At 36.4% G+C, this 23,511-nt stretch overlaps 1 protein-coding gene across 7 annotated transcripts in view; it reads right to left on the reverse strand.

Annotated features, from left to right (window-relative positions):
• The window catches only part of ABHD17B (abhydrolase domain containing 17B, depalmitoylase), a 38,117-nt gene that overhangs the window by 6,672 nt on the left and 7,934 nt on the right, over positions 1 to 23,511 (reverse strand). For 3 of the 7 annotated variants that reach the window (XM_022573512.3, XM_089913305.1, XM_089913306.1), the window contains exon 2: positions 1,218 to 1,687. The exons of 1 other annotated variant lie outside the window; for it this stretch is intronic. In XM_022573512.3, the coding sequence (XP_022429220.1) occupies positions 1,218 to 1,684 (467 nt within the window). In that variant the 5' untranslated portion in view covers positions 1,685 to 1,687. Of the gene's footprint in view, positions 1 to 1,217; positions 1,688 to 2,800; positions 4,981 to 16,326; positions 16,379 to 23,511 lie in introns of those variants that run through there. 3 more of the 7 variants (XM_089913302.1, XM_089913303.1, XM_022573511.3) reach the window with 3 other exon arrangements.

The raw sequence follows: 23,511 nt of genomic DNA on the forward strand, positions 1-23,511 counted from the left end.
TGTTTTCATATCATTTCAATTGACTTAAGAATCCCTTTTATACAGAACTCTGCTATGAGACTATAGTTTTACTACACATCTTGGAGGGGTAAATGTTTCTAAAGATTTTTCTAAAAAAGGTTATATCTACTAATGAAATTGAGAAAGTTCTTCCCAACTAACTGAAACCATTAATATTTAAACATTAAATTAGGAATGGTAGATTTTCTTTATGTACTCTAGCTTCAGTCTAAAATACTCTGGAGGGATTTCCCTGGTGGTGCAGTGGTTAAGAATCCGCCTGCCAATGCAGGGGACACGGGTTTGAGCCTTGGTCCGGGAAGATCCCACATGCTGCGGAGCAACTAAGCCCGTGCGCCACAACTACCGAGCCTGCTCTCTAGAGCTGGAGAGGCACAACTACTGAGCCCGTGTGCCACAACTACTGAAGCTTGCGTGCCTAGAGCCCATGCTCCGCAACAAGAGAAGCCACCGCAGTGAGAAGCCCGCGCACTGCAACGAAGAGTAGCCCCTGCTCACCGCAACTAGAGAAAGCCTGCGCACAGCAACGAAGACCCAACGCAGGCAAAAAACAAACAAACAAACAAAAAACACCTCTGGAAGTCAGGCAGCTTATTAATGTACAATGAAGAATAATTTGTACTAAGGTATCTTTCTGTTTAGTGTACATTAACTGATGAGAAAATACACCGAAGTATACAAAATTGCAATCTTTTTCAAGAAAAATTTATAAGTATTTTTGTGACTAGCAAAGATTAATGTTATTTCTATTTATTAATTTTTAATTATTAATTATATAAAATGATGCAAACCCTGCCTTAGGATTTTAACAATCTAGCCTCTTACTCTGTTAATGACAGACCAAGAGAATGATTAGCTAAATCACTGTTTTCTCTCATTCCCTTGAAATGTTGCAACTTTGAATAAACATTTTTATACCACAATCCAATAAGTTTCTAAAACCAAACATTTTTCACTGGCTTACATTTTTAGGAAAATCACACACACACACACAAGCTGTCAAACTCTTTTATGCTATTATACAAAATTTAAAATTACAATCTAAAAGTGTAACTCTTCATAGGTTTATACTGGTAAATATAATCTTTATTTAGTACTTCAAGATGTGTTACAAAAACAGATTTTATTCTATTCTTATACAAGACAATTTTATCAGCCATCACAAATGTGGAAAACAATTCCCAATCACCATTTACCTTGTCCTAAGAGCAAGCCAAGCAGCTTCTATGTCTGCATAGAGGTTCTTCTCTGTCGGTTTCCCAGAACTTGCACCATATCCAGAATAATCATATGAAAATATATTACAATTAATCCGTGATCCCAGTCCTATGTAAAAACTGCTCATCTGACCAAGATCAACAGCATTTCCGTGTGAAAAGAGTAAAGTGTATTTGGCATTGGGTGAGCAACGCACAAACATGCAGGCAATTCTGTTGCCTTTACTGGTTCTAGTCATGAAACACTCAATAGCATCTTTTTCTCTAGAAGAATATTGCCAGTCTGCTCGCTCTGATAGGTGTAACGTCCAGCGGCTTCCACTTTCATCACACATCAGCGTGTAAGTTGGATCAGGTGGCAAAAATGCTAATTTTGAAGCAATTTTCCCTGGACAAGGTGGACAGCAGAAGAGGCAACATAGCTCACTAAATGAAAGATTATTCATCTTCTGAAAAAGAAAAGAATAGTCATGTTTTAATCACTGTATGTCCATTCTGCATTTGCATACAATAAAAGTTAAAACAAAGACACCAGTAAATTCTACTACTGGACAGTGTCTACTACTATTATATGAAGTATGCTTTCCCAAATAGATTTTTGGCATCTTTCTAGAAACACTTGAAATCATGAGGTGAGACAAATATTCCTGACCAGGAAACGGACTCAAATACTATGTGACATGTTGCAAATAGTAGTTGAATTTTTTTTTTTTTTTTTTTGCGGTACGCGGGCCTCTCACTGTTGTGGCCTCTCCCGTTGCGGAGCACAGGCTCCGGACGCGCAGGCTCAGCGGCCATGGCTCACGGGCCCAGCCGCTCCGCGGCATGTGGGATCTTCCTGGACCGGGGCACGAACCCGTGTCCCCTGCATCGGCAGGCGGACTCTCAACCACTGCGCCACCAGGGAAGCCCAGTAGTTGATATTTTATAATACTTAACCAAATTAAGAAAAATGATACTCTTACCAGAGAGTAGAGGTATAAATTTGTTATTTCTCTACAAATAACAACATAGTAGGTATGAAATATCTTTAGTTAGCTTTTAATTTCTGTGTAACTCAGTGAAAATTCTCAGAATCTCGTGAGAAGCTAGGGATTTAACATAATATAGTAAATATATAATAATAGCACTTACTATTTGTCAGGCATTGTGCTAAGGGTTCTATGCATATCAGCATGTTTAATCCTCTAAGCAACCCTGTATGGTAGTCTGAGTGAGGGAGCCAGGATTTGACACCAGGCTCAGTCATCGTCCTACATCACTGGGCTACATACACTGCTTCAAGGGCTCAAAACACTATTTGTCTCAGAGGCTTATTATTTTAGCCATATTTGTCTCAGAAGCCTATTATGTTAGCCATAGTGCCAACGGCCTAAATAACCTGTAAAACATTAAAATGTATATATGAAATTATTGCCCAAATTAAGAAGGCATTATTATGGAAAAAAGATCTGCTCAAGGAAAATTTCCTAAATGGTTAGATGGAAATGAGCATAAGGTTTGAAGTCAGAGAGAGTTGTGGTAGCACTTACTAGCCGTGTGCCCTTGGGCAAATTATTTACCTTTTTGACCCTCACTGTCTTCATAAGTGAATGAGGCCAATGCCTACAATGAACACAGTGGTTGTGAAGAACAAATATAATGATATCGTTAAGGCACTTAACATAGTAATGGTCGTAGAGCTGACACACTCAGAAATGGTCCACTTTCTCCTATGCCTTTTTCACCAATATTTTAAAAGTATCCACAGCTCATATTAACTCAGAAACAAAATAAAGTACTACTTGTTTGCCCTACCAGCATTTCCTTCTAATTATCCTTTCTCAAATTCCTATCTCTTTTTAGCAGTAGACCATTGCTTAGGTTCCAGAAAGAAGGCATTCAAAACAAACACCTTCCAGAGGTTTGGTGGCACCTAATTTTCTCCAAAAAAATCTAAATAAAAGGATAGGGGAAAAAAAAGAACTTCATCCTACCAAAAAATGAGAAACTATCACCTCAGAAGAGTGACCAAAGTGTTGAGTACATATGGAAAGAAATGAATGCCTTTTTCATTAATTACTGACTCAAAATCTAGTTTATTTTGCTTAATACAAATGTGTTAATTTCCCAGTGTAAACTAATTAGGTAGAAAGAAGAAGCAGAAACAGCAGAGAGAAGAGTAGGAGTGACATGAAAGGCTTTAAAAGATGAGTAAGGGAAGGACAGAAAAATGTCTCTTGGCTAATGGGAAGCACCTTTACTTGTTATTCTATTTTTATTCCCTTTCGGCCTTCAAAATGAATATAGCCTGAATAAGTTAATGTCTTACTCTGGTTGGAACAAGAGTCAGATAGAACAAAAATGACAACTAGCTGTCATCCTTAGTGCTAACTCTAATTGGCTCCATGACATGTTGTACTGAGGAGGATTCTGAGAGCATGCCCAGGGCTTAGCAGGCAAAGAATGTGTGATAAATTAGCAAAGTCTACTACAGAATTTGGCTACAAATCTATTATCCTGGTCAGGAGGATAAAGGATCTGGTGAAGATGGCAGAGAAGGGAGTTCAAAGGGTCAGTTCCAAAGGAGATGATCCCCAAACAAAAAGAAACAAACAAAAAAACCTAAAAACAAAGAAGGAGATAACCTGGAAAAAGAAGATGAGGTAGAAGGTACAATATATCAGTGCTATCCGTTTAATAATCTACCTATGGTCATTTCTTACCCCCAATTACCTTACACGCCATCAACTGCTGACCCTGAAGAGCATATTAAAACCTTGATTAAGTAAACTGTATATAGCTATACTATATTATGTTCCTGTAAATTACCACTTGAACGTGAAGACTTTTATGTACTATATAATAAAGTAATTTTGAAATAAACTGGCTGACCGAACACATATAATGCTGCAGAAACGATTCTGAAGATGAACACCAAAGGAAAAAATTAGACGAGAAAAAGCTGCAATGCCAGGGTCAAGTCAAATGAAAGACAATCTGACCTTCTTAATGGTGGCAGAAGAAATTATTCCCACCTCCACTGCCTCAAACCCAGACAACTGGTATCCACTTAATAACATAAACTTGGAAATTATCACTTTCCTAATGATAGGTCTGATATAGGGCAGCAACATAGACTTGCTTAAAAAAGTTATTCTCTCCTTTTCTATAAATGTGAAATTTTTCACAATAGAAAATAAAATAAATAAACCTATGCTTTAGTATGATCAGAGCAGAGCTGGGCAAATTACTGAGGGAGAATATCTTATTCTTGATAAATCACTGAAATATCTTGTTAAATTTAGATAATTTAAATCCAATTTGTTTCATATAACTCACCTGAATATAAACATTTTATTTACTAGTTATTTCTTGACAACAAAATCTTGAGGAGACAAGGCAGTGAGTAATCACAGATGGAAAATAGAGTTATGAGAGTACACAAAGGTCATACAACAAATTGAATAATTTGTAGCTGAATTTTTGGACCAGACAAAACAAGGATTTAAACTAAGTTATAATAAACCTATTTAAAAAGAGAGAGAGAGGGGCTTCCCAGGTGGCACAGTGGTTGAGAGTCCGCCTGCCAATGCAGGGGACACGGGTTCGTGCCCCGGTCCAGGAAGATCCCACATGCCGCGGAGCGGCTGGGCCCGTGAGCCATGGCCACTGAGCCTGCGCGTCCGAGCCTGTGCTCTGCAACGGGAGAGGCCACAGCAGTGAGAGGCCCGTGTACCGCAGGACAAAAAAAAAAAAAAAAAAAGAGAAAGAGAGAAGGAGGGAGTGAGAGAGAGAGAAAACTTAAAGATGAAGCAGAAAAAAGTGTCAGAAAGAAAAGTTCAACTGGAATCCCTGGTATAAAAAAATCAGTATCTGAAATAAAGAATTAAACTGATGGGTTGGGTACAAATATTGATAACAGTTGAAGAACACATTAGTGAGCTGGAAAATCAGGTTGAAGAATTCCCAGGTATGGAATTTTTCAGGGGGATGAAGAGATGGAAAATATAAAAGAAAATTTAAGGAGGATTTCAGTAGAAATACCAATATCACTATAGGAGTCCCCTCCAAAAAAAGAGAGAAGAAAATAAAGACAAAGTAATAAATTTTCAGAATTAAAGAGAGAAAATTCCGATTGAAATAGCTCAGAATGCCAAATAGGTATTTAAGAAAACTTTTACAGCTAGACAAATTACAGTAAATATTAAAACTGCCAGAAACAAAAATCTGAACGTTTCCAAAAGGGAAGAACAGATTACTTACAAAGGAACAAGAATCAGATGAACATCTAACATTTGAATAGCAACACTAGAAACCAGAAGACACTGAAGGGATAAGTTTAAAGTAAGGAAAAAGCTTTGAAGCTAGAATTTCACACAGATAAAATACCAATTTAGGGCTTCCCTGGTGGCGCAGTGGTTGAGAGTCCGCCTCCTGATGCAGGGGACACGGGTTCGTGCCCCGGTCCGGGAAGATCCCACATGCCGCGGAGCGGCTGGGCCCGTGAGCCATGGCCGCTGAGCCTGCGTTCCCTGACCAGGGAATGCACCCATGTCCCCTGCAGTGGAAGCATGAAGTCCTAATCACTGGGTCGCCAGGGAATTCCCATTATGACTCTTAATAAGTCAGACATAACCAGCATAAAAATGATACTTTGATACACCTGAAGAGTAGTTATAGTTTTCATTACAAATGTCTAGCCTTGAGTATTTATCAACATGTTAAAACTCAAGAAGGAGTGTAAACACAAAGAAATAAGAAATTAATGGTAGATATCAACAAAACAGAGAACAAAATGCAACAGAAAAAGAGGTCATTCTGGGCCTCTAGTGCCATGCAGAGCATCTAACACATAATGAGGTTTCTAATTATTTTTTAGATGAATGAGTTAGTAAATTATTAAGATTAATTCAACCCTCTGCACCTCAGAAGCCCCCACAAAAGAAGGAAAAAAGTTTACAAATCACATGTTAAGAAAGAAATCCAACATATTTTGTGACAATTATTTAGGTTTCTTGTATGGGTCAGAATAGAAGCAATCAAATAAAAATGTATGAACCTGAATGAGGGAGGGTTCAGGCAGGAAAAGCATTGCTAGTTACTGAAATCATTCAGTGTGTTATAAAGCACAGAACAGAACAGTCGTCCAGGGAGAAGGAAATCAATTCACCAAATGAAAGGTCAGTTCAATATTAAACAGATGGCCCATTGTGAAAATTAAGGTTTTCCTTTTGGCAGGGGACTCAGAGTTACTTCACTTATATAGCAGGAGGAAGTTCCTAAAATTGCATGAAATAATAATTTAAGAACTTGCTTCTCCTGGTAACTTTTTCCTGCTCAATGACAAAGGAAAAGAGATGAACACCTGAGTCCTTTCTCAGCAAAACAGGAAGACTACTGTTAAATAATGTCCTTAAATAAAATGACATACTATAATCTCTTTTCTTTTTTTTTTTTTTGGCGGTACGCGGGCCTCTCACTGTTGTGGCCTCTCCCGTTGCAGAGAACAGGCTCGGACGCGCAGGCTCAGCGGCCATAGCTCACGGGCCCAGCCGCTCCGCGGCATGTGGGATCTTCCCGGACCGGGGCACGAGCCTGTGTCCCCTGCATCAGCAGGCGGACTCTCAACCACTGCGCCACCAGGAAAGCCCCTCCTCTCTTTTTTTTTTTAAAAAAAATTTATTTATTTTTGGCTGAGTTGGGTCTTCGTTGCTGCGCGTGGGCTTTCTCTAGTTGCGGTGAGCGGCGGCGGGGGGGGGGCTACTCTTTTTTGTGGTGCACAGGCTTCTCATTGCGATGGCTTCTCTTGTTGCAGAGCACAGGCCCTAGGCGCATGGGCTTCAGTAGTTGCGGCATGCAGGCTCAGTAGCTGTGGCTCACGGGCTCTAGAGCGCAGGCTCAGTAGTTGTAGCACACGGGTTTAGTTGCTCTGCAGCATGCGGGATCTTCCCGGACCAGGGATCGTATTGGCAGGTGGATTCTCAACCACTGCACCACCAGGGAAGCCCCTCCCTTCCTCTCTTCTGACAGAAGAAATTACTGAAACGACTTCTATTAATTCCTGATGTAATAACATTTACTGAAAAAAAATCTCCCTTTCAACTCTTTTGTAATAATTTCTTGGTAATGCAGATTGACTCATATTACTACCATCTACGAAGGACAATTGATTCTTTTAGGGTTCAAGATTTTGTCATAATGAACAGTACTAGTACTCAATAGTCTTTTTAAAAAGGTTTTAGAGAAAACATTTTAAAAGTATCAATACTTATAACTTTTCTTTATTTTGTGTGGTATTTTGACAATTTCACTCTAAATAGTATCTGAGCTGATTTAAAGTCTTACCCAATTTAGAGTGTAGTCAGTAAACTGCTTAAATTTTGATATACTAGATTTCATGTTAAGAACTACATTCTAAAATCCAAGATGAATTTCTTTGAATTTGGCTTCATGCATGGAAATCTGGGGAAGTAATATTACATATTCTGTTTTGTAGAACGTCAGAATTTGTTACCTAGAGAATCTGCGATTACTATTTTCAGTTAGTTATACATCTATCTATTTAGCAATCAGGCTTCAAGAAGTCCCAGTGATTCAGAATAACAGCAACACTTCCCAGAGATTAATTTTTTAAGATAAACAAATATCTGAGCATTCAAAGACAAAAAAAAAACTAAAAAAGGGAAGACTGCACAAAATGTAAAGACTGGTCTGTTTGCTACTGTAAAAACAACCCATTTTTGATGCTTATCTTTGGTTATAAAAATTAAAGCTTGATGTTTTTTAAACTGACAGAAGAAACCAGAAAAAATAAAAATAGATTTATAGCAAAGCCTTCCTAGTACCAGAAATGGATAAACGAGGTAGATGTTTGATTATTAAGAGCAAGAGGTAGCAAAGATCAGAATGAAGTTCGAAGTGATGGCACAGAAGATAACTATGAAAAAGCAGGAAAAAAAACATCAGATTTTAGGTTAGTTCTGTAAAAGGGGGCCATGAGCCCAACACATCCCCAGTTGACTAATCCAAAGGGAATCACCATAATACTGCTATATAAAGGGGGTCAATCACATACAGCTCAGTAGCCTAGGGGTGTATCTAAATCAAATTAAGCTCAGTTCAGTATCCTTGGAGGGCACCAAAGGAGTTAGGTACTGCCACCCTAATATCCAGCATGTAATCTGTAGTAGCATTTACCAAAGTACAGCAACAAGTGAAACCACATGTGTTACTGTTTTTAGAGAGCTATATATATTACAGAGTTTAACGTACACAGAGAAGCTGAATAATCACCATTAAAGAAGTTTGGCACCAGCCTTATTTTTCACTCAAGACAGAGTATCCAAAATACTCATAATGATCAAAATTTCTGCTAAATGTTACTTAGAAACTAGGTGTTTAGTACATGTCGCTTTAACACATATTCTTATTTGTATATGTCTTATGTAGAAATACAGCTTATGTAGCCCTTATCTCTTTGGGGTAGGTTGTATTTATTTCTTTTAGATCATTATAAGAATCAGCAGAAGTACTCCACTGTCTGTGAGATCAAAGGATTTGATTGGGTGATTTTGCTAGGAAAACTTGGAAGACAGAATGCATGGGTTGTGTTACATAGGAATGGAAACTTAAAAACTTAGGAAAAGTTCTTTTAAAAGCACTATATTTTTTGTATTTCATATTGGAAGGAGAAATTTGGCAAAACTATTTTCTTTTAAAGAGTCATGTCAGTTACTTTTAAAGATAGTTATAAGTTTTAAATACTAATAAGATTCTAGAGATACTTAGTACCTGGGCCAATGTATCACTTGAAAACACCTATGAAACGTGGTTTTTGTTGGTAAATTGAACAGATGCCTTAATAATTGCGAGTTTTATAAAATTTAGAGGAGTTTCTCAAATAGGCAAAACATAATGGGTATGTCAAAATAAGTTTCCTTTCCCGCTGGTGAGAAAAGTTGGGGTTAGACACATAAAGAAAGTTGAGGTCTACCAGAGGTACCAAAATAGTCCCAATCCTAGTGTTAGTATGAAGTTATTTATTTGTTTTTTCTTCAGTAAAAGAAAGTTAAACAGTAAGAATCAGAAGTGAGGAAACTGGATTTATGACAAGATTATACAAGATGGAAATTAAGGCTGAAGAGCCTATACGCTAGGCCAAGCAAACTAATTTGGCTCAGCACTCCTACATAGGTCAATGTAGCCATTTCTACAGTACTTATGTTTTCCCCTAGTTTCTTAATTCTTACTGCACTAATACAGGAGGCACTAACCACATATGGCTACTTAAAGTAATTAAAATTAAATATTCAGTTCCTCAGCCACACTAGCCATATGTTGACTAGTGGCTACCCAATTGCACAGTGTAGAAGAAGCATTTCCATCACTGCAGAAAGTCCTAATTGGGCAGCGCTGAATTAAAAGCTTTTAAACCCAGGCAATGCAGAACCAAAACTTACATGCTTCATATCCATACTAGATTTAAATGTTGGAGCTCCTTCCTCTCCAGTCTTTCCATCATAGTACATATAAGCTATTTTCATAGGTCCTGTTGAACAATGTAACCACCCAGAACTAAATGAGTTTACCTAGATACTGTTTTAGAAGATTACTATCTTGACAAAAATATTACATCAAGCCCAACCTTAATGTAAAAGACATTTTATTTAAAACGAGGAATGCAAATCAATCAGACTATCTATACATTTTAATGCATGGTTTTAAGGTGTCAAAGGAATTCAATATTCTTTTTTGCGGTACGCGGGCCTCTCACTGTTGTGGCCTCTCCCGTTGCGGAGCACAGGCTCCGGACGCGCAGGCTCAGCGGCCATGGCTCACGGGGCCCAGCCGCTCCGCGGCATGTGGGATCTTCCCGGACCGGGGCACGAGCCCGTGTCCCCTGCATCGGCAGGCGGACTCTCAACCACTGCGCCACCAGGGAAGCCCAGGAATCAATATTCTTGAAAGGTTCCTTGTATGCTGGAGTTGCAAGTAAACCGTAAGAAGTTATTACTATTTAACTAATTTCTGAACACAGCCCATACAGTATTCTAAACACTTAAAATCCTGATGATCCACTTAAGCAATGCCTGAACAAAGTGAATCAAGTTTTCCTGATTAAGTAGGACAGGCTGTTGACTTTTGCATATGCTAATATCACAGATTCCCATAAAACTCTTGGTGACTGGACAGTGTGTAATTTCAAAGTCACACCTATACACGTTGCTAAGCATAAGCTAAAACAGGCACACATTTCCCTACCCATAATCATCAGTTTTTGGCACTTCTACTGAAAAACTTTCCAAAACATGCTTATTCTCAAAGTTCACAGAAAAGCTGTCAACGTACGTTGGTGAAGATATTCCACAAATATACATTATTTTCTCCACATTTATAATAAGTAAAATCTGTTTCTGGGACATTTTCCAGGTGAAAACACACTACACACCTTAAAATACCCATCTATAGCACAATATAATTAAAGTAGTCACAAGTTATAGAAAATTTAAGGACTATTGATGATTATAAATTATGAACACAATCTTCTTCAAAAAGAGGGCTTATATTACTGGTATCCCAATTCGAATTCCTAAGAGTTATAAAAGAGATTACAAAACCATTTACCATCAACAATGAACAAGTACCCAATCAGCCATTCCTTACTAAGTAGTAAATAAAATAAGCTGTTCCAATAAAGTAAGAAACTACTTAGCAACGGCAAAGTGTCTGTTCTCAGGCAATTGAATTGCTGTAAAATATCCTGTACCCAGAGTCAAAAGACAGAAATGTAAATGGTGATAACACTACTACTATATTCAAATAATTATTAAACAGGCTGCATAATTAAAATTACTAAAATACTAAAAAGTAACATTGTAATTATAAAAGTATTACAAGACATGGTTTAAAAAAAGTCAAAACACAAGAGGTTAAAAAATAAAAAGTTAAGTCTTCCTGCCAGGCTAAAATAAGTACTGGTTAAAAGTCAATTTAAGAATTCAGTTCCCTAGATACTCTTGCCAACTCAGAAGACCAGAGGTTTACATTGGAAGAATCTTTTCTGAGGAATCAGACTAATCTGAAAGAAAGATCGAACAATACTTATATGGCAGAGGTTACATGGGGAAGTTGTGGGAATGAGAAGGATGCGTGTTACACTAGGGGGCCTTCTGTAAGTGGGATGTCAACACATAAGAAGTAGCAATATAATACTGTTATCTAGCAGACATTGAGAATGGACTTGAGGACAGTGGGGAAGGGGAGGCTAGGACTAGTGAGAGAGTAGCACTGATATACATACGCTACCAAATGTGAAGTGGATGGCTGGTGGGAAGCTGCTGCATAGCATGGGGAGATCAGCTTGGTGCTCTGTGACCACCTAGAGGGGTGGGAGGGAGACGCAAGAGGGAGCAGATATGGGGATATGTGTGTGCACATAGCCGATTAACTTTGTTGTACGGCAGAAACTAACACAACATTGAGAAGCAATTATACTCCAATAATGATGTATAAAAAAATACTGTTATCTAGAGATATGGAGGTAAATATAAAAAGAATCCTTCAAAAAGTTAATACTCCTTGGGAAAGGATATATCAAGGAGACAGACAGGGCCCTGGCTTGCTAATTTTCACAACAAACTTTGTAGAATCATTTGGCTCCTTAACCATATGCTTGTACGAATTTAATAAAAATAAAGATTTAAAACAAAAGTCTCTTCCCTAATCCCACCCTAAACTCAAACCAAACCAGGTTCAATCCCAGAAATTATGACGTTGGGTCATTTGCTTTTAGATCTGATGTTTAATACCACACTCATGTATTTATCCTCCACTATCATAATGTTTCATTATTATGAAAGATTAGAGAATTTACCCTACTTTTTCCCTTCTCTGCTCATTCTGTTATTTTTAAGTTTTTATAGGTTATTTTTATAACTTTCAACACTATACTTGAATCTCCATTTCTTTTTTTTTCTTTTTTTTTGTGGTACGCAGGCCTCTCACTGCTGTAGCCTCTCCTGACGCGGAGCACAGGCTCTGGATGCACAGGCCCAGCGGCCATGGCTCACGGGCCCAGCTGCTCGATCCTCCTGGACTGGAGCACGAACCCGCGTCCCCTGCATTGGCAGGAGGACTCTCAACCACTGCGCCACCAGGGAAGCCCTCCATTTCTTGTTCCATCAACTTTAGGATGTTTCCACTGGTTTCCTATGTAATCAAATACCATTATAATTGGCTATACAATTACCTTCACATTAAGTTTTATATCATTTGCAGTTTGTTTTGTAATTATAAAATTTTTCTGTTTTATCTATAGGTTGATTTTTTTAAACTGGGTAGCAAAAAGTATTTACAATGTTATCCACTGCCATCCAAGTAGTGGGATATTTTATGTCCCTAAATTCCAAGTGTGAAGGTGTTTATAACTCTGATAACTGCTCAAAAATAAAGCACATTTCAGTTTGTTTCATATTTGACTTTCTGAAGAGCCTTTAATTTTCCTAGAGCTGCTGCCTTTTTTTAATTTTCAGAAAGTTCATAAACTTTTATCACATTTAATATATTCCAACTTCTTATTCTTCGAATTTGTGCAACAGAATCTGTGTTGCTTCTGAAGATGTTCTTAGTCCCCAGTGAGTTATTTTGAAGTGAAACAATTAAGTTCTGGGACAGTTCAAAGCCCAGGGGTCTGTCTAGCTAGGATTTCTTTTCATCATCCTTCTGTTGTTTCATAATCTCATGTTTTAATTCTTCTGTGGGATTATTTTTTGTTTGGTTTTGCTAGAATACATCTCCAAGCATTTGCCCTCCCTCCCTCACAAGGGCCTAGGGGAAATAAAGCATATTTTAATGTACAATTTTAAAAAGTTCTTACTTTCGGACTTCCCTAGTGGCACAGTGGTTAAGATCCCACATGCCTCAGCGCAACTACTGAGCCTACGCTCTGGAGCCCGTGAGCCACAACTACTGAGGCCCGTGCGCCTAGAGCCCGTGCTCCGCAACGAGAGAAGCCACTGCAATGAGAAGCCCATGCACCTTCACGAAGAGTAACCCCCGCTCACCTCAACTAGAGAAAGCCCACGCACAGCAACCAAGACCCAACGCAGCCAAAAATATTTACTTAAAGTTCTTACTTAGATTTCACAAATGGCAAACTAGGCATGCTTTAGAATTACAAGTTTTTAAAGAAATTTCCACCCCAGTTTAAATCATTGGCCCACATCTTCTAGCATCCAATGTTGATTCCTAATACCAATCTGATTTTTGTTTTTTAAAGTAATTCCCATCTCTCTTCCACAAAAAAAACCACAGATTTTTCTTTATCCTGAGCTCTGAAATTTTATGAGACTATATCTAAATGTGTTTTCATTCATTCTGTTGTGTATTTAACAAGTCATTTTGATCTAAAGCCTTAAGACTTTTCTTTAGCTCAAAGAATTTTTCTTCTGTTTTTTAATTCCCTCTCCACCTCTTTCTCTTTCTATCAGGAATTCCTATTTAGGAATCCTAGGACTATTATACGTACAAACTTTTCTTTCCTCTTCCCTTCTCTTTCTGTTCTATTTCCTAGGTAATTTCTTCTAGTTTATCTCACAGATCGCTATTTTGGTATTCGAGTATAAAATCAATTTTAACATTAAAACTTTTTGGTTGGGCTTCCCTGGTTGTGCAGTGGTTAGAATCTGCCTGTCAATGCAGGGAACACAGGTTCAAGCTCTGGTCCAGGAAGATCCCACATGCCGCGGAGCAACTAAGCCCGTGCGCCACAACTACTGAGCCTGTGCTCTAGAGCCCAAGAGCCACAACTACTGAGCCCACGAGACACATCTACTGAAGCCCACCCGCCTAGAGCCTGTGCTCCGCAACAAGAGAAGCCACCGCAATGAGAAGCCCGCGCACCACAGCGAAGAGTACTTGCTGCTTGCTGCAACTAGAGAAAGCCTGCGCACAGCAATGAAGACCCAACACAGCCAAAAACAAAAAAACAAAAAAAACCCCAACTTTTTGGTTTATGGGTGCAATATCCTCTGAAATCTCTTAGAATACTAAGTGAGCCAAATTTTTGTTGTTCTGTCCATCTGTGTTTTTCAGATGTTTGTTCCTTCTGTTTGTTCATCTTTGATTTTCATGCTGTTAAGACTGCTTCTTCACTGACTGTTCACATTTATGAGCAAAGAATTAAATTGAGTATCCTTTATATTTGTGTAAGCATGCTGTCCCAGCAGACTTCTAGTCTGAATAGGACTGACTGGCTGCAGTCTTAGAATTCCTATAACTATGAAAATAAAGAGGATTTCTGGGGATAGGGTACTTTACTTGAGTCAGTCTCAAGTCTATCAATCTCTCCCATATACATCCATCCACCTGTGCCTATGGAAAAAAAAAGTGTGTTCTATTTACCGTTTTCAATGGGAACAGAAGATACCTTACAAATATTCAAGAACATGGTACAGCTTTAATTATTTGGTCCAGTAATGCAATTAGGGATTCTACCCAGTAAATTATTCAAATGAGTACAGTATAGTCCAGAAACTATAAAGTTGGTGACTTTAGGGAAGTCAATCCCTTTAAATCTAATTCTCCTTTTAAATAAAATGAGAAGTTTGAACTAGATATTAAGATTTCTTCTAGTTCTAAAACTTTACAATTAAGCTTCATTTACAGTCAAAAGCTTCAATTCACTCAATCTTCCATAGCATGTAAAAGAGTGAAGAAATGCATAATTTGAAAAACTTCAGAGATTTTCAAAGTTTCCCCCACCACTAAAAAAGTACCTAAACAAGCATGTTAACTTATATTTTGCAAATTATAGTTAACGAGTTGTAATTTGGGGGAGGGGATAGGCTAGTGACAATGTGGGGAGGGGGAGTGCAGGCATTCCTGAGGGGGGTGAAAGATTCCTATTTCACACAGTTGCTTTTCAAAATGAGTGATCTCTGTGTCTCCTGGCCACTCCGGGGGGAAACAATGTGCTTTTTAAAATTGTGGTAAAATATACATAACATAAAATTGATCATTTAAAGCATTTTTAAGTGTACAATTCTGTGGCACTAGGTACATTTATACTGTTAGGCAATCACCACTACCAGTCTTCTTCAGAACTTTTTCATCTTACCCAACTGTAAGTTTGTACTACTAAGCAATGATTCCCTTATTCCCTCCTTCCCCCAGCCCCTCCCAATCACCATCCTACTTTTTGTCTCTATGAATTTGACTACTCTAGTGGAATCATATAGTATTTGTCCTTTTGTGACTGGCTTATTCCACTTAGCACGTCTTCAAGGTTCATCATGTTGCAGTATGTGTCAGACTTTCCTTCCTTTTAAAGGCTGAATAATAGTCCATTTTATGTACACATCACATTTAATTTATCCATTAATCAATCTGCTGGACACTTTTGGCTACTGTGAATAATGCTTCTATGAACATGGGTGAACAAACATCTGTTGAAGTCCTTGCTTTCATTTCTTTTGGGGGAGAAACAATGTTTCAAAAAGTATAAAAATATTTTTAGTTTCATTCTAATGTAGATTTATTTTGTTTGATTTCTCACTTCCCATCTATCAGAAACAAAATAAATGCTGTATCTAGCAAGCTGTATATTTAAATAAAATAAAACAAAACTAGGTTAACAATTCAAAGTTAATTTTTAAAATATGGGTTAAATATACTTTAAATTTTAATATGTTGAATATGAAAATTATACAAATATTTAAAATATTTTACAGTCCTAAAATAAAACTTATTTCAATTTTTCAAGAAATTTTAGTATATACTCTGCAAACTCCTAAACTTCAAAATTTTTAGACATTTTATATCTGCACTACTCAGTGAGTTATCATTAAAAAATTAAATTCCAGTCTGTATAGATTATTAAAAGGTATCTTCTAAAAGCATGGAAATGTATATGAGGGGCCCATGAAGTTCTATTCCAAAAGGAGCCAGACTTTTTGGGCTTAAAAATGTTTTTTCTTTATTGTACAATTCATCAGCTGAACCACTTTGTAAATTACCAACTATTTACTAACCACAAGGACATTTCTGTTTTGAACCATATCTCACACATACCCTTCATTGTATATACTCAACATTCAAGTATACCTACTTCTAGCAATGGCTGCCACACAGAAGTCACTCAAAAGCCAATGATAGCTGAGCTAGTTTGTAAAACAAAATAAATAAAATATTAGGATCACTTTTGACATTCAGAAATCTAAACCTGCAGGTATGGTATTTTGCTAGGTTACAAAAGCCAAGCTAGTGTTTATTTATCAAAATACTTATATAGCTAGATCTTGTTAAAAAAAAAAACAAACTTCAGAAATAATCCCTATAACAACCCTATGAAAGAGATGCCATTATCCTCCCCACCAGCCCAATTTACAGATGAGAAAACCGAGAACTTTAGTTTCCCCCGGATCACTGTAGTGAAGCCAGGATTGATACTTAGCAGTTTGACCCAGAGTCCATGATTTTAATCACTGAGTTAAGATTAGTATTGGGAATGAAATGTTTCGCTATGGTGTGGATGTGGAGAGAGTATAACGAGTCCAGTGGAGAAAGAAGAACAAGGATGAAAGACCTTCCCATTTCATACACAAGAACAAACTAAAGCCAAACCAAATAAAATTTTAAAATCTAAGACTACGTGGAAAAAAAAAAAAGTTTGTTTGGGTGTTCAGAATATGAGACTATGTACCTGGGGCAAGAGGAAGAAAGTGGTCTTGGCCACCAGGTGGCAAAAAAGTAAGTAAAACCTAGACTGGCATTTATAAATTCACAGCTTTGATGTTCTTTTCTGAAGATTATGAAGTCACTGTTTAAAACAGGCAAATTGTACTTGTTACATGGAAGATGATATATTTCAGTGGCCTTCAAGTATGCAAGGATTTTAGGAAGTCTTTGGATATATGCTTTAATATTGTCAAATTTCTATTTCTTAAAATGTATCCAAAATGGACTGCCAAACTGCTCTCAAAGGTGGCATCAGTTTCCAGTAACAACTATATAACCACCCGATGGGGATTTGTCATTTGGATTAACTTTGATACTTGATATTCTCTGGGATGTTGATGAGTGGCACTGAATCTAGAAATCAATTTGGGAAGAACTGAAAGCTCTGAGTGTTTGTATTCCTGTATTCTCTATTTAACCGTTTTAAAAATACCATGTTCTAATTCTTTGTTAATGTATAGAAATGTAATATGTTTTTGTGTACTGACAGTATACAACAACAAGCTAGGAATATTCCTTAATGCCCAGGTTGAAGGCATATTCCAAGGTCAGGAAGTCGCTACCAAAATTGTAATCTGGATTGTGTGCACTGCCAAAAGGGAAAAAGGAAATTGAAGTCAGGAGAATATAGAGCTGAGAATATTAACCATACAGAAGTGAAGTTTGGGACAAAGTGAGCATTTACAGAATCAAAGTATAGGTAGGTTAGTGAATAAGACTTAAGAAGCATAAAATGACTATGTAACAGAAATTCTAACTCAAGAACCACCAGATTTTTTAGAACAGAGTTTTCAGGTCACTCTGCTATTAAATGTTTTGGATCCTTTTTTCTACGTTGCATATAGTTTCAGGGTTCATAGAACCACACATATCCTTAATAGTGCTGCTGGTATCTAAGGTAATTTTCAGGTTTGACACCCAAGCTGATAGCACAGTAACTGCTTTTGCATGGAATTGATTAAATAGTACCTAGCTCTGAACCATCCTGCTAAGTGTTTGTCCAATGTCAATTCTTGAGAGAAATACATTATTATGTTATTCTGATACACTGCCATTTTGGGGTAGAAGATGTTAATAAGAAACAATTCTAAGCATTAGAACACTGACAAGGTGGCATTACAGAAGCCGAGAGCTTGGCACATTCTTCCCATTGAAAATGGAAGTAGTCCAAACTTGCATATATATATTAAACATCAATTCTCAAAATAACAGGCTCTTCCACTAGACCAGCTCTGAGATTTAACCTCTTTAAAAATGTTTATTTGATGAAGGAGTGAAATTTAGATTATTTAAATTAAGTCAGTTTTATCCTACCATTATTTAATAAAGCAGTACAGAGAAGTGAAACATATAAATCTGTTTAAGCAGGCAACAAAAAAACACAAAACCACATGGCTTCAGGGTGGATCAGGGTACAATTTCAAGTGTTCCTATAGATATGATTTTGAAAGAGGTATTTTCATTAAGCATTGGGACAAAAGAACCACAGAACTGCACAAGCAGCATACAAGTATATTCCTCATATCAATCCCTTCTCCATATTTTTAGTAGGGATATGGGGGGAATGCTGGCACTTATGAGGCCTTAATATAAGTACAACATTCCTTAACAAGTATCATTACCTCTCTTATATAGATTGTGTAACAAGCCAATCAATTCTTACTAATATGGCCTTCAGTTTGTCTATCAACACAACATAAACTGCCATCTGAACCGCTTCCTTTTTCTCCTGGTTGCCAGCTGCTTTTCCTTAGCTATACTCACCTGTTAAGTAAAGGTCTGAAGAAATACTACCACTCCTAGAAAGTGTGTAATAAATCCTCATGACTGTAACTTGTGCTTAATACCTTTACTGGCCTCAACAAATCAACATTTTGCCATCATTTCTTCAAACATGGAAGTTTTGTGCAAATTTTTTTCAGGAGTGCCTGATAAGAACTAGAATAACTATTTCAAAGAAGAAAGGTTTAAATGCCCAATTAAAGAAAATAAGAACAACATATTTAACAGACTAAAAGTCAGTTTTAATTCTTTAAGACCTCGGGCAAGTAATTTAACTCTTATGTTTCTTCATTTGAAAAAATAAGGTAATTGGCCTAACATTCATTCAAGTCTCTTTTAATTCTTAAATTCATGTGTTCTTTTGTAAATTGGCTGTCAGTATTTTAAATGTATTATAATGAATGAATATATATATTATTAATAAATTAATGCTCTACAGGCTCTTTTCATCTTATAAAAAATTAAATGCTATGTAATACAGGGTAGACTTTAAGTTTCAGAAATCAGACGAAAGTAGATAACACTTAGGAAAGACCTTATGAAGGAGTTAGAACTAAAAAGTCAGTAAATACGACTTCCAAAAGCAGAGGGAAAACCCTCCAGGCTAGGAGAATAATACTTGTAAAAGTATGACAGTTGAGAAAGAACTAAGGCAAAGGTACATGGTAGAAAGGAAGAAAAAAAAAACAGGGAAAGGGGAGGATTAGATAAATGAGAAATTTAAAAATAAATCTGTTTAACAATGTATAGAAAACCATTGTAGTTCTTTACACATGGAATAAAGAATGATGCAGTCATTTAGGCAACTGCATATAAGCCTGCACTGACTTGGAATTACATTAGAATCTGATAGTACTGATGATTTTAGAGCACAGTAACTTGGTAACTTGTGTACTACTGAAGAACTTTATTTATTTAAATCTTAAGCTTTCAAAAACAAACCTCAAACAGGCATACTCTTCAACCTGCTACATGGAGGTACATCAAACACACATTATTTAGAAAGCAGAAGATTTAGCAGAAGATTTAAATGGCTATATGGTGCACAATGTATAAACCACATCCTTTAATTAAATATCAACACATGACTACATTTAAAGGTAATTGTTTCTCCAAATTAGTAACACATAAAACTTTCTCCCACACAAAATAAACTAAAGGTAATCTTGATTTACTGGATATTTTAGTTAATAAAAATTGTCTTAAATTTTCCTTTTAATGAGGCAAGAAGCAAACAAAGTAAATACTGCAGCCATTTTTTTGTTTGTCTGTTTTCTTTTAGAGACAATTTCTAGAATAGGTCTGAAAAGTATTTTAGTAAAAGCTGATACAGAACAATGATGTTTCTGATGCTGTATGCCCAGTGATGCAACTGGAGAAAAGTGGGATGGTGGGAAGGGGAACAGAAGATTGCAAAAACAGTTGAGGCAAATCCTTGATACTTGATTTGAGAAGAATCTGAGAGCTAGTTTTAGATACATGTCTTGTGTATCTCTGGTGTAAATACTTGTTTGGGAGGAGGAAGAAAGCAAGCATTAAAGATGGGTAGTCCACTCATCCTTTCAAATGTCATCAACTGGGTTACTAAATATCATCTTAGGCATGAAATATTAAACTCATCTAATGATTTTTGGTATTGCATATAATTTTTACCTTTTGAAGAAGTCTTGTTTCACATTATATGTACCTCACTTTTATAAAGTAAAGGAATGGTAGAAACAGCACCAGCTGAGGAGTTAGGGGACTCAGGTTCTAGTTACAACTCTATTTAAATGAGCTCTTATGCCCCCAACTACCTCAATTTTAATGTGAGAAGATTCAATTATAACATCTAGAGCTTTTCCAGCAAGATCCTAATTCTCTTCTGTAATCTGCCTGGATTTGGGGGGCATTGTATCCTATGTTCACAATGTTGCTCTTTATACAACTGGATATAATTCCCTTCCTCTCCTTGACCCTATAGAAATTTGATTGCTTATTCTATTAAAAATACCAAGAATATAAAAATAGCCTCTGAAGTATAACATTTTTAAAGAGAACAAAAATTGTGAAACCTGTGGGAACATTATTGAAGTTAAAACAGTATCAAACAGGTAGTTTTCAATGACCTCGACCTCAATATTGTAAAGTCTAAATAAATACTAAACAGAGAGTTCAATTTGGAAAAACAATTTCTTTCATCCTTTATTGCAGATGAGGACACTTGCAATTCCTTTGATTTACTGAGGTTACCTTTTCCACTCTTTTATAGTAATTCCTGGCTTTTACAAATAAAGGACTGACCAGGGTTATGTAGAATAACACAGCAGAAGGAACAACGTAGAATGTGTGAGTAAACAAACAAATGGAAAATATTTGAGAGTAAATGTGAATTTCTTCCATTCATATGTTCTCCTAACCTACAATTTCTTTTCTACATAGCCTACAAGGTAATCTGCTCAAGAACTCCTTGATAGCTTCCCGCTGTACCTGTAATAAAATCTAATTTCTCCACAGGTCCTTAAAGGCCTTGTGTGATCTGGCCTTTGCTTACCCCTCCAAACTTATCTTGATACTTTCACCTCTATGATTGCAGACTCCCTCACTCACCCTCTTTCAGTTTCTTGAAAGCTGTTTCCAAGTCAGGATTTGCACACTTGCCTCATCTGCTCCCTCTGACCTCTCAATATTCCAGTCTCAAATGCCACTTTTCCCAGACGTCTTAAAAGCCTCAAATCTAAATTGTTATTCTTCCTCATAGCAGCCAGTTCTTTTCGTTTACAGTTGAATATTGTGATCCCTGCCATGTGTGCTTAATTGATTAATGCCTACTGTCTTTACTATGACGTTAGTGACCATGTGTTTTCTTCAGCAGTATACAGGCAGCACCTGATCAATAATAATTTACTAATGAAATGAAAGAGAGAGTAAAGAAAATAAGGACTTTCAGTTATACCTAAAGACCTGACAGAACATAAACTGAGATAGATAATGCTAAATATAATTAAAATAGGTTTTGTTTTGTTATTCTGAACCAGGATTCACAACACTAATTGTGTAATTTATGGCTTGAATCTTTCTGGAAACCATAATAATTAACAAATTATGCTTCTATTTACATTACATTCTATGCATTAAAAAAAAAACACCTTCTGATATACTTAAAATCCTTAAGAAAGGTAGTTAAATAAGCAGACCAGTAAGTTAAGGATAATTACCACATGTACATTTTACTAATGTGCTAATTGGGGATGTTTTATCTGGTTAATACACATTAACTGCAATAGCAAATCCATTTTCCTGATTATAAAGCTATAAAACTATATTTTTCTTTTATTTTTATTTTTTATTTTTATTTTTTTATATTTTTCTATATTAAGTTATATCACGAGTATCTTCTGACAAGGCTAGAAAATCCTTTTTTAAAAGTTATTTGAATGGTGGCAAAAAGAAAAAAAGTTGAAATGCTTCCAAGTTGATTAATTTGGGAGCCATTTTAGCGAGCCTAGTTCTCATGAGTTACTTTGAAGAGTTAATTTAAATTTTGTATTGGCAAAAACTGAACATTCTCTGCTACTGATAGTTTCTTTTGGGATGAAATGTGTGCTAGTGGGAAGAATTTATATTCTTAAAGCATTCACTTTTAAATGATTTGGGCACTTAAAATAACTGAGTGATTCACTCCTGCAGCCCTCAGGTGGAGCATATTGTCCCTAAGTGATAAGTTATCAGTGCCCCACTGTAAGCCCCTGAACAGTGATTTTTTCCCCCCTGTATTACTAGTACTACTTTCCAGTGCCATCACAGGCAGAAGCAGAACTTCGAACTTAAAGAGAAGATGGAACTAAGTCAGTTCTTCACTTCGATAGGAGCTCTAAAAAAATAAGATACACATGTGTTGATTAAAGATGTACTGTTATAGTTGGTTAGGCAATATTTACACTTCTATAAGCAAATAAGTTTATACATCCAGGATAATATTCCCAAAGTGGGACAAGGTAGGGTAGTAAGCAATGGTACAAAATATCTGTTAGAGCAATTTGATTTTCTATTTCTGAAAGTATTTAGATTTACAGCGGCTTTCAGCAATTTAAAAAATAAGCCATAATACACAAAACCCAGAAGTATCTAAGAAATTTACAAAAGGAAACAGTTTGTGAATTAATGCTTTGAATTTCTAGGAGTTGCTTTTGTTTATCATTTTATTAATTTCTTACAAGTTTGGTAATGAGAACTCTTAGAAATCAATTTGCAGCAAAACAAAATATGAAAGAAGTTTCTAATATGGGGGAAATACAATATTTAGTTTTTTTGAACACAATAAAATATTCAGCTATAACAACTGAAGTTTGTTATACAATGGTAACAATGTACTATATTTTTGTATATATATAAGTTTCATTTCATGAATCTTTGTTGGCATGGGTGGTTTGAGGGCTGGTACTAGCCTATAATCAAGTTTTTACCATTCTTCAGCAAAATGAGAAAAGTTATGGACAAAAGTAGTGAGTTAATAAATTTAAAGGTTTGCCCTGCATTTGGAGATTATATCCTTTCAACAGTTTTCTAACATTAAAATATATCTTTTTTTGTGAAAAATGAAACTCTTGTAAGAAACTAAGAAATGGTAATAGGTACTAAGTTTTTATTTTTGAAGTGATTGTACTGAGCAAAATTTCAATTGGTAGCCTCTCATTATCCTTCCCCTTTTTTGGGAATTTCACTGTTCCCCTCAAAAATAAAAAATTTTAGAACTACTGGGCTTTGAAACTAGATATAAATGCAATCAAATCAC

Source organism: Delphinapterus leucas, chromosome 6 (assembly GCF_059928025.1).
Source record: "Delphinapterus leucas isolate spDelLeu-1000000601 "Yukka" chromosome 6, BTC_Dleu_Yukka2, whole genome shotgun sequence".
In the NCBI taxonomy this organism is placed as follows: domain Eukaryota; kingdom Metazoa; phylum Chordata; class Mammalia; order Artiodactyla; family Monodontidae; genus Delphinapterus; species Delphinapterus leucas.